Source organism: Danaus plexippus, chromosome 20 (assembly GCF_018135715.1).
Source record: "Danaus plexippus chromosome 20, MEX_DaPlex, whole genome shotgun sequence".
Taxonomy (NCBI): Eukaryota; Metazoa; Arthropoda; class Insecta; order Lepidoptera; family Nymphalidae; genus Danaus; species Danaus plexippus.
The window spans coordinates 4,507,246-4,519,920 of NC_083550.1; the positions used below are offsets into that span (position 1 = coordinate 4,507,246).

The 12,675-nt window shown below is 37.9% G+C and overlaps 1 protein-coding gene across 9 annotated transcripts in view; it reads left to right on the forward strand.

Annotated features, from left to right (window-relative positions):
- The window catches only part of LOC116773820 (trithorax group protein osa), a 62,156-nt gene that overhangs the window by 32,117 nt on the left and 17,364 nt on the right, over window positions 1-12,675 (forward strand). For all 9 annotated transcript variants that reach the window (XM_032666315.2, XM_032666321.2, XM_032666323.2 and 6 more), the window contains exon 5: window positions 11,031-11,160. In XM_032666315.2, coding sequence (XP_032522206.2) covers window positions 11,031-11,160 — 130 coding nt within the window. The remainder of the gene's footprint in view (window positions 1-11,030; window positions 11,161-12,675) is intronic.

Sequence of the window (12,675 nt, forward strand, 5' to 3'; positions counted from 1 at the left end):
ATACGTCACAACCACGCAGCCGACTATTGAAATACAATTGAAATACAGTTCCTGTAATGAACTACTTTGTTAGCATATTATACGATAGCCTGGGTAGAACCCTAAAAACTTATGGCAGCTTATTGGAAATGCTTTATATGATAGGCAAAGAAAAATAGCCCAAATTTAATATCATAGAGACAATGTAATTGTAAAGGTTATTGAGGAAAAGCTTGTATGATCCATAGCTCACGCTGAACAAACATGGGACACTCCCGACCAAGAAAAGTTTTTGTGACCGACGAGAAAATATCACTACGACACTAGCTCGTCACGTTGATGGGGATATATGAGTAAAAAATACGAAGACGATTTCATCACAAATATGTAACATTATAAGTCTTAAGAAATAATCTCAACTAGGTATTTTGTAATGTTTCGTGTTGCTTTGGTTGTAAATTAATGGGAGTGTTCCGTATTACTACATTGTATACAAAACAATTTCATTAAAAAAAAACATCTGCCAAGAATACAGTCGGTGAAATATTTGATAATCAAATTTATTTTAAGATACCTACTTCCTCTTGGCAGATATCCAACTGGGAAACCCCCTAACATTCACCAGACAAACCGATAATTACGTGTGTTGTGTGAATGTTTTCGTGTTGTAGTTTTATTATAATGTCTATGATGCATGAACTAATATTTTGATCTTTTTATAATCTCTCGATCCATTGAACTCTCCGAAGTTTGCTAGAGGATTTTTTCTTATATATTAGATATAAATTTAATCAGTTGATTATATAAGCGTGATTGAAATATTTTTGTCTTAAGTTTGTAGTACCGCGTAGTATAAATAGGAACATTGAAAGAGGAAATAAGGCAACAGGGTTAATGTCACGTTGTAGACATAGATGTTTTGTATTAGTTGTACTTATGTATTGGAGTTGTCGCTGCACACCCACCAAGCCAAGCCTTTCTTGTTTGAGAGTGAAAGTTTCAAGTTTCTCTGGAGCAAGCTCTGACGTCGACCGCCTCGGCGCATACATTTACCTCCTTAACATGTTGCATAGTACATAGAATACGTTTATTACGTAACACGATTTACAATTCCGTGATATCGTTGGTTGGAGTCGGCTCTGTAAAGTTGTTGTGATAACGGTGTCGTAATAGATTTATATTTATCTTTACATGAACGGTTGCCTCTAATCATCCGGTGTTGTTTTCGTCACAGATGGTATAGGTCAGGGATGTGTCTACTTTATGTTCTGACGTCATTATTATGAATGGCCGTTGTGCTATATTGTTGTTTTTATTACTCGCAGTCTGACGACCGAGAGAGCATCTCCAAGGAGAGCTCGGGGGCTGGTTTCAGATAATAAATAAGGAGTGCAACGATTGCGACCGCCGCCCGAGCCGAGCGATAAGGGGGTCTCGGGGAGGGAACGACCATTTTAATGTGCCGACGCCAGGCTTTATATTAAACATTCGACCTTGACAGTGGCCTACATTGACACCGCACCGGCACACGCACACACGCTCAACGCTGAAAGAAAAGTTCATTCAACATTTGTCTACAAGATTGTATTTATTGTATGTAGATACATAGTCTATAACAATATATACATTTATACTCTTACATACATACATACATACATAAACGACGGCGTGGCTTTGACCTGTGTACAAGATGTTTATGTTTTTATGCTAATAACACAGAAAGTTTGCCAACATTTGAACTATTTGATATTTATAACGTAAATTAACTTGTCTTATAAACTTAAAAGCTTAATATGAACTGAATATTCTATGCTTGATATTATCCAAGACGTGTCGGTGAATATTACTTTAGAAACGTAGGTACATCTGTCTATGAAATCTGAAATGTTCTCTGTTTATATAAACTTAATAAAAGAGGAGCGAGTTTCTCGTTAAAGAACGAAATCATCCAAAAAAATAATGTCACATTCAATTTCAAATGACATTCATAAAAATGTTTTCGTTTTACCGCAGCGTACTAAGTGGAGTGACGCTTTTTGAATATCAAATTTTAATATGTTTAAGTGTTCACGGTCTAAAACTTTACAGCCTATGGAAGTTTGTTGAAAATATTGTAAACAATTCTCTCCATCGAAAAGTAGTCTTATCATAGTACGTATATTGTTCTGAGATACAAAAATCACTGTTGATGACAGCTAAAGAAGTGATTATTATTTACATTTGAACTTTATCGCGTTGATATCGTGAAAATTATGTTATAAACATGAATGCCGGAACAGTGATTGTCTGCATGCGAGTTATGTGGGTCAGTGGCGAGAACGGAGCCAGGGTCGAGATGCCATTGACGCTTCTTGATCTTACGTTACGTAATCTGATTTATTGTCTTATTGCAACGCTGAATACCAAATTATGTGACGGCATTACGTACATGGAATATATGTCGACGGAATTTATAAATTGACGTGTTCGCTGTTGATATTATTTTTAACAATCGACGTCGGTTTTCGTTTGTTCCGTGTAAATATTGTGTATTGATTTAATGCTCCGTTTCTATTTTACGTATGTAGTTTGTGAATGCTTTAAATGTATGTTTGTTATTTAAATGAACGTCCGAAAGAATTCTACTTTAGAAAAGTAGGCAAGGTTATATTATATTAACTTTTTGGCATTGGTTCGTTCCCAGCAGCTATAAAAGGATGTTAGTTTTTAAAGGTTTTTAAGGTCAAATGTTTAAATTAATAAGTATAAAAGGAGTCGAAACAGGTTGTTATTAGTTTTGATTAAAGTTCAGGCATCGTTGGGTGCCGAGTGGGGAGTCGGCTCTCGTCCGCAGGTGTAGCGTGTCACTAGAAACTGGTCGAACATCCGGTCCGAGCTGCCTCCGACGGACGACAGATGGCGCATCAGCCGTACCAGCAGAATGTTATACTCACAGGAAAATAAATTACTTTATACTATATAAAGTACATACCATATATACTATATATTTAGTATATACTTTTTAAAGCGTTTAAAACTAAAGACTATTGAAAGATCGCCATTTAACTGATCCGTAAGCTGCCATCTTCGCTCGCTACGTCGTTCTAAATAAAATTTTATATTTTTATCATGAAGAGTGTCCGCCTCCGAAACACACCTCTGGCTTGAAGCTAGCCTTCTCTTTGAGAACAGGTTCCTATATCGAAAATTACGATAAATCGCTCGGTTACGTCGGCTCCCTGCGCATATTTTGTTGAAATTCCATCCAAAGACAAAGAGGATGATTAAAAATAATATTAGTTGATTATAACATTACTATATATTCAATATTATTATTATAATCCCACATGAAATGTAAAGTGTGACTCAATACAGGCTTGAATCTGTCTCGTTCTCGTATAGTTTAATGTATTACGTACAAGTTGTTTATGTTTAAATGATACTATTATAATATAATTATCGTGATGCTCTCGCGCAGACCGTCGGGCGTCTCCTATGCTATATCTTCGAGGCGGCTCCACGGCGCCGGGTTCCAACTAACAACGAATTATTTTCATTTTTTTTATCTTCAGCCTCTACGTTCCGTCCATGCATGTTCTTATTTCACTTTAAATTCTTCATGCTCTCATAATTTAAAATTACCTAAACGGATGATTAATTTTAATCTGATGTTTTTTTGTAGCGATATAACATTATGTAGTTATCATTGCGCATATGCAAGTGACCCGTATTCCCAATAGGCGGACCGTTATTGTGTGTGCCGTAATGAGATGCATTACGTTATATCATTGTATGTACCTATTATATATTATGACAATCGCACGCATTTCGATCGATATTGCCTAATTAATTTGTTGCCAGGCGCCGGTGGAGCTTCATGCCGTCTCTCATCTGATTGTTATCATGTTTAATGTATAGCGCGTGTTTCGCTTATTATTGTGCCTTGTTTTACTTTCTTGTAAATATTTGCGGATCAGGACGTTGTTTTTTATATTAAATGCTGGGGTAGCTTGGCTGAAGTGAGATAAGCAACACTTATTACGGGAAAATAAATAATCTCGAGGAAAACTCACCATATCAGGCGAAACCAGGTCCACGAAAAGTCCAACGCATATTCGCTATAAATCAAAGAATTTATGTGTTTATTTCATATTGTAATAACACAGAACTATAATGATATTCATTTATAATACATATTATAATGGAAGTCCATAAATATGAAATACTGCAATAATATGTTTTTACATATCATAGGTGATTCAAAATACTTATTATAGAGCAAAGCCATAGCAGAACTAAGCTTATTTAGCATGTACGTTAATGTGAATGATGTCGTGTTCGCGAACAAATAAGTGACAGTAGCGAGTAGCGGCTGTCGGTATGTGTGCGCGCGTGTGTTTGTTCGTTCGTTCGTGTACGTGTAACAATCCTCTGCTCCCCCCCCATTCCTCCCCGCGGGCCGCTCCGCTCCCCTCGTTCGAGTCGCTGGCGTGTGGAGCGCGCGCCCCAGCTAGCTATACATATGGGTCGCAGTATACCGACGTGCCGCCGCGGCCGTCGCAATATCAGCCCGGTGAAATCGTCCGCACGCCCGCCCGCCCGCCGCGCCGCACCGCGAGCCTCGCCCGCGCCAGTCGCTGTGCGCCAACTGAAACGCGCGCACCGCTAGCTGAACACGGACTTACAGCCTACTAGTGTTAAAACCGCACCAGGAGTCGCAGCACACCTCCGTCCTCCGTCAGCCTGCGGTGACTCCATACGGACCATCTGACGCTACATACCACCGACCCATATCCACCGACGGCTAGCGACCATCATTCAGTGTGCGTGTGTGTGTACGTGTGTCGTGTGTGCCTGTGTGAGTGCATGTGCGCTAACTCTAATCTGTGTATCCGTGTCATTCTGAGAAGGATTCAAGACGGCCGTCATCATAAGGCTGCCTGCGAATACAGTAAGTATCGGCCGCAACACTACTTAGTTAAATGGGACGATTCTTATCTACTGGCGATTCTCGTTGGTGTGAGTGTGTCGGGACACGACCGTGCCGCTGTGTGCGTGACATCCGACCGTGTCCCCTTCTATGTGTGTGTTTGTATTAGCTCGATACTCGTGAATTCTATTTTGTGATCGTGGTGAGACTAGATGTTTGTTTTTATTATCATATGACCGAGTGACTGTTGGAAAGTTTGACTTAAATATATACTAACATTGTTTACTTTACAATGGATGTTCCTTTTAAATTTGATACTGTATATAAATATTAATTAATGTTAACGTTACGTTAACTCTACATTCTTCGTCAACATGACCATTCTTTTATTTACATGTATTTTTAAGTTTTATATTTCATTATACTTTTAATGACTGACTTCGTTTACCGTCGGATACATTACAGGCGTAATCTTGATTTCTACGAAGTTATATTTATGTTCCAAATCGATTTAATACACAGTCTTTTAACTTATTATCGTTAAAACACTTTGCTTCGAAATTTTTTTAAGTTCAAAACTTTGAAATAAAACACTAGGATATTGTTAAACATTATTTGATCAGTCTTTATAAATTATTCTAGTTATATATTAAGTCTTTCGAAATTAAAATTTTTATCATAATACTTATATCATAATAAACATCAGTTAATAAAAATATTAACAGACAGTTTTATTTATAAAACGTTAAAGATCGTAGTTCCCGACAGCGTTGGTTTATTTATTCTCTATTGTTTCATGAACGCCGAACGTAATTTTAGTATCATGACAAACAAAAAGTGTTTCAAAGGCTAGCTTTCTTTACAACGTTAACAGTACAATAACGGGCTGCGTGCTTATTATATTTATGAGAGTGATTATTTAATGCGATCACACGCTCGTTTGAACGACTACCACGACGAAATGTCCTAACAGACGAGCGACGGAATCGAATCCCGGACCGGTGTCGTCGTGTGAATGTAAACCGACGCTCCTAAACATAACAGCCGCCGGTGTGACGTTCATGCAAAATTATACGATGCTAGTTTGACCGTCATTATTTATGTTCTGTTACAGAGAGATGTTTATATGTGTGGGTTAAAATCGGAGCAGTCAGCTGATTGTGCGTGTGTATGTGTGTGTTACGTTCTTCGGGGAACACCTTTGATATCGTGTGCTTGCTGGCTGGCTTTTGTTTAATTGGACACTGCCATTGTTGGTCGTGTTTATTTAGTTTTTATTTTATTTTTGTTTTTATTCACGATATATTTTTATTCGTTCGGAGTTTACGAAGAGGACTCGGTTCCCGTTATTTATGAGTCGAGCGTGGTCTGCTGTGATTTATTTTGTTTTCGTTGTTATCGTTTAAGGTATAATATTTGGTATAGATAAGTCTGTATTGTATGTTTTGCTTTTATTTACTGACTGTTTTATAAACTATTTAAAACCTCCTGTTCTGTAGATTTATTTATAATTCACTGATAATGGTCCCGACACAGTTACTTAACATATTATATGAATCTTTCTCGCAACATTTTAATACATCTGTAAAGTAACTTTTAAAAAAGTTAATTTTAGAATATCTGCTTGGCGCGTTCTGTTTAAGTCCTTAAAACTATTTAACATATTTAATAGAATGTTTTTTAAACCAAAACAACTCGTACAACATTAAAGTAACACCATAAAAACGTATCACGTAGCGGACAGTGGAGCCGATGATTACGATATCCGGCGATGCGAGCGACTCATTAGAAAAAGCCGGTCCCCGTGATTACAGTCCTCGGACCTCTCTGACACACGCTCATTTGGACGGCTCTGATGACTCTCATGCTCTCATCATCACTGCGATGTCATTTTCTTTTTGTTTCAACTGTCAAATGACAACACGCAGCCCGCCCGTCCCGGACACAGAATGATTATTTTGATTTTATACTCATTATTCGCTCGGTTTATTTACTTTTTTTTCTTTATACAAATTGTGTATAGTAAATATAGTTTATTTTTTCTTATATTGTCACTCTCTTTTTCTTATTTATATAAATTTCCGTTCTATTGAACTTTATATTCAATTTATATTTTGATGGATTTATGACTTGTTCTGGTGGTTATTTAAGATTTTATGGCAAATTAAACTGTGAAAGTATCATTGCAGTTATTCAACGACTGTTTTTATAAACAAAGGTTTAAAATATAAAAACGATGTGTTTCCATAGCTTTCAGGCGACCTCGGTTTTGTATTATCAAATAAACACAAATGAACAGGAATGCGAGCTCACATAGTTTGAACAATATGGACGAAATGTACGGTCTCTCGTAGTTTTAGACGTTTCATTAAAGAACGTCAAAGTTGTTGTTACCCTCCGCTGTTTTCCCCTCAAACGAACAAGCAGAGACGGCATTCGGCAATTATAATAATTCAGTACGGGTCGATCAGCTGTCTCCCTCGACCCTAGTAACAGGTGGCCTATAAAGAGATTCAATAAAAATAACACTTGACTCGTGTTGACAAACTAATTTAACACACACAAACACACACAGAGATATATGAACATCAAACAACAGGTATTATAGATTATTTTGTATGAAATCAATTAAGATCATGTTTTTTTTAGCTAATTATGTCATCAGATTCATTTGGTAATTATTGTTATTGTGAATTTCTTAAAAGTTTGTGTACTCGACTTTGTTAATTTTATAAGAGAACGTATATAATTTTAACTAAACTAAACAAATCTATACAATCTTTTGTTTACTTATTTTCAACTTATTGTATAAAAAACAAAGAATGTAAATAATAATTTTAAAGTGTAAATCGTTCAGGTCCGTGACACATTCGTGTTAATAAATAAACTTGTAAGTATTACAATTTTTAATCAAGCGTTATATTGTCAGTTACGAGTGTAATGGATTTCTTACTGCTCCAGTTTTCGTGATAATATCGATCCGTACGGCGCGTAAGATAAAATGTAGACAAAGGTTCGGTTTCGTTTTTAACTCGATTCAAAATAGAAAGTGAAAACAATCGTCTATCGTCAAAGTGCAACAGTGTTTGTAGGAACTAGTACAGCCGCGTAGACAAGTGCAAATGGGCACGTTTGTAGTTCGCTCTCAATAATTGGCGGAGGCCTGCGTTTAGGGCGCACGGCCGAGAGGAGAGGAGGCATTTCACTGTCGGCTCTCGGCTCTCGGGTTGTTGATGACGGGTCGGTTATGTAATGTTAATGTTTACGTATGTACGTACAACACGTGAGATGATCGCACCGACGCCAGCCGAGCGCCTCGTGCCACGTGCTTACATACACGGAGAAAACAACACTACAATATACTACACTACACCACATCAGCCAGCCTTGTGAATTATTTATTTACGACGCAACATTTTCACACGCAGGTCGACGAACTCGAGAATGATCTTGGAGCCGATTTAACGACGATTAATCTGTTCATACATGTTCGAGTGCCATACTACATACTTACGTAGGATGTTAAATTGACAGTCTTGTTTCGTCTTAACGTTTCGTTAGAGTATAACAGTTAGACGATCGTTTTATTTGAAAATGTTGCAGTGCCAGTCTTAGCTAAGAAAGGTGATCACATACAAAACAGCATAAAATTACTGCATCCAAAAAAATATTCGTTAATTGCTTTTAGTTTCATGTGATCTGATTATGGAGACAATCTATACATATGATTGTCCATGTACTATTGACGTATGAGTGTAATGATTTCAAATAAAAGTTATTAATCATGCGAGTTTGAATGAATCAATCACCTGGTCAAACATAACACAAATGGTTCTATAAACATACATTAATGTATGCAAAATGGAGCGTTGTAACAGACGATGCAGAAGCACGGCGCTGTAAAGGCCATCATGTAGTTATGTAGATTACTGGAGCCACGCTTCCTATTTATAAATACCTCCCGTACCCTCTAAACCGTACAACTGACCTAGCCCCATTAGATTAACCATAGTCGGATACGAGATATCTGTACTACATAACGTTAGCATGTAAAGCTAGTTACACACATTATAAGTTATATAATCTATGCTATCTATATACATATATTGCAATGGTTATAAGTGTGGGAAAATAAAAAACCCTATAGGACTTTACATATAACTTGTTTCGAATATATTTGATATTTTTTATATACCGGGAAATCATTACGGAGATTTTATTTGATGAAGATGCGTTCATATTTAAAGAGAAAATAATATTCAAAAGGAGATAAATTAAACATTTACGAAACAATAATTGTCTCATACCTAAGTGACAGTTAAAATTATTGTAAATTATTTGTGTTACAATTATTATGGGATAAAGTATTTGACGAATGTATTTTATGGTAATCGCGAGCGAATGTAATGCCTGCTTACACACAGTCCAAATGAGTTCTGTAATACAATGTACATAAAATGCGTCCGCATCAGTTAGCACAACACATTCAGCTCTGTGCTCGGTACATATCCAGAAAGAGCCGCCCAGCACGTTCCGACAGCTTCCAACAATAATAATTAATTGACTCGTCCGTTCGTTATCGTGCTTTTATATCGACGTCCCCGAGCGGAGCCGGAGCCAGCGAGCGAGCGAGTGAGCGAGTGAGCCGCACTCGGAATGAAATTTCCATAAAAACTTTTGTGCTCCGGACGTTGCGAGCGCACGTTAAAATCGTCGGCTGGCAATAAAACAGCGGCCGGTGCGGCGAAGCGCGACGATGCCTGAGCTGTAGTGGGAGAGAGACGGGGAGATACAGATAATGGACTCTGTACTAAATGAAGAACGCTTTGCTGCGCCGAACGAGCGAGCTGGAGAACGGCAAAAACATCGCCGCGGTTATCGCGCTCAACGCCCGCACCCCTCACCCCTCGACCCTCATACCGCGACCCTCGCCCTCCCCCCTCACCGCCCCTCGTGTGATCGACGCCGGAGCCTCTCTCGGGCGAGCCAAGCTCGCCGGCGGGGGGTCGACCGTCGAGAGTCGCCGGGCTCCTTCGCCCTGCTCTCTCTACTAGTGTGTACGCGCTACTTCGTCGTGCCGTTCTCTTCGCTTTATATTATTACCGCTCGGTCTCTATTCTATAAAGTATAAAGCTCTTAAAGTTGCCCCGCTGCTGTTTACTTTGGACGGCAAACTTTATATTCCAGTGGCTTGTACCGTTGTCGATAGCGTTGCAATTGAAAGCGACCCGAGATTGATTTACGATCTGTTGGCCCATTGCTTGCTTTGAAACGGTGAGTTCAGCTTTGCTCATAGTAGTGTCAGATATTATGTTTATCTATTAACTTGTTAACTTTCAAAAGTTGTTTGTGATCTTTTGATTGTGTAAAAGGCATGAAAGGGAGTGTAAATGTATTGAGATCGTTACTTACTGGAAATCGTTAATGTTTTTTTCGATGGTCGGTCGGAGGATTTCTTAGTATTTTGCAACGATGGTATTATAGACGTTTGTTCTTATGTAACCGAGGTCTAATTGCGTTATTTTAGCTCGGTTGCTCGGAGGTTGCAGTGTCAAGGTTCACACATATCATACATACATTATTTATATTCAAATATAATATTCACCATTGACATAAAGGCAAGGACTCTTGCGCGTAACTGTTGTAGGATATCATTAAATTGATTGAGACAATTTCAGCTCGCTAAAGGTTATTAATATTTAAAGTTATTTTGTTTATAATGTTAGGATATATGCACGATAATAGTCTCAGCATTCCTTACTGATGGAATAGGTTATTATAATAATTAAAATTACAGTTCGAGCCCATCTTACAACTTGATCTTTATTTTTAATAATTTTTCTTATACATATGTTATTCTAATACTATTTTCAAAGTGACTTAGTCAATTCCTTATTGTGTGTGTCACATCGCTTGTTGGAATCCAAATTTGATAACGTTATCAATATGTCAAAACAAACATGCTGGCATCGTTACCTTGCTGATTAATGTGCCTTTTGGGTTTATATATTTTAACATTCTCATATAAGACAAGCAAATTTTTCTAAATTATTGTTATAGTCATTTCAACATGTAAATGTAACATAATGGATTGTTTCATGCTTGTTTTTATCTCAACTCACCTCGCGTATCCTTGTTTCAGGATCTGACCGGTCAGAACAGCAATGACTCCGGCGGCAGCGGTGGCGCGGGGCGCGCTTCCACGCCGCACTTGAGGCCCACACCGAGCCCCACCGGCTCCAGTGGATCGCGATCCATGTCACCGGCTGTCGGTGAGTCCTTTAGATCTATGGATACAAACCTCATGCTAAGTTATACGTGACTAGTATATAACCATATTGAACTACATTGAATACTGGTAATATTCATCGAATCTCAAAAGTGCCGTATATATTGTACAGTATTAAGGTTTACAATGCGTGTTGATTAGATACAATCATTTCTTAGAAACTATCCATGAAGTGGATAACTTAGCTCTAACAAACAACGTGAGATAATTAAAACAGTAATGTTAATTTGAACATTGCTTGTATTTTGTCTGTAGATGCATTCCCACATATCCATAGTTTTGTGGAGAGATTGTTGATCAGATTCATTGTGCATACTTCGTCACTAGCAGACGCGGGCTTTCCCGACATTGACCCACATAAAGCGGGCGCCCAGAGTACACCGTATTTTGCCCCTTTTGCGGGCGCGAACCACCCCCTCACCCCCGCCCACCTTATGTACGAATGAGGGGTGGTCGCGGTATATAGGGTCTCGTGAAAAACTTACCCCCACAGTAGACGGGCACGCGGGACAGGACCGAACCTCACATAGGATGACGACGACGTACGACACACGAACGTTACGAAGCTCATGATACCAGATATATAGATGACAGATGGGATGATGATATTATACACACGACGAAATATTGTTCACACTAAAGACAATGAAATATAAATAACTAGACATGTTGGTTAGATATTGTAATTTCCTTGGATTAGCTTAATATATTAACAATGTTTTGATATTAGTGGACATCGTAAAATGTAGCCCATATGGTATGTAATGAAAAATATGACCAAGTTCTTAGCACGAGTCAATTCGCCGCGAAGTACCAGAAGAAATATTACTAAAGTACCTATTGATAGCGAGTGTTATGTATACAGGGCAGTGGGTAAAGTTGTAATGTCTCCAATGGGGTCATTGACTGGGATGGCCTTTAATAGTGCACTTTACGTGTGTTGGACACTAAGACAGCTGTTAACATAAAGAAGCTAGATTAATGACATTATCAGTCGTTCATTCATAAAACCGTAACGAGATCAACATGTTTATGGTTTTGTCGTGTTCTTATGAAATAAAATGAGTTTTATACAATTATTTATGTCATAGTTGCGTAATCTAACAACATTGTATATTAAAGTAATTGACCGTATGAAAATATCGTTTAGATACTATAACTTTATAATGAACATTTCCTTTCCTTCAAGTTATTTCATTAGTAAATGAAAGTAAAACCACATAGTACTATGTTGTTCGTAGGTACTCGGTATACAAGTACGTAAGAGTGAAATTAGGAAAACACAGAGAGACTGGTGATCGTGACCAATCTCGATTTTCTAAGACAAAAACTTGTATGTGGAAGCAGTAATTTGCTAAATAAGGATATCTCAGTTCTTGATATTGGCAGAGAAATACAGAATTGGCATTGGTAACATTACCGATGTAAAGGAAAAAAAATGTATTATCTTTATAGGAGGTAGAATTTGTTCTTATTACATCCCTTTACACAACCTCAT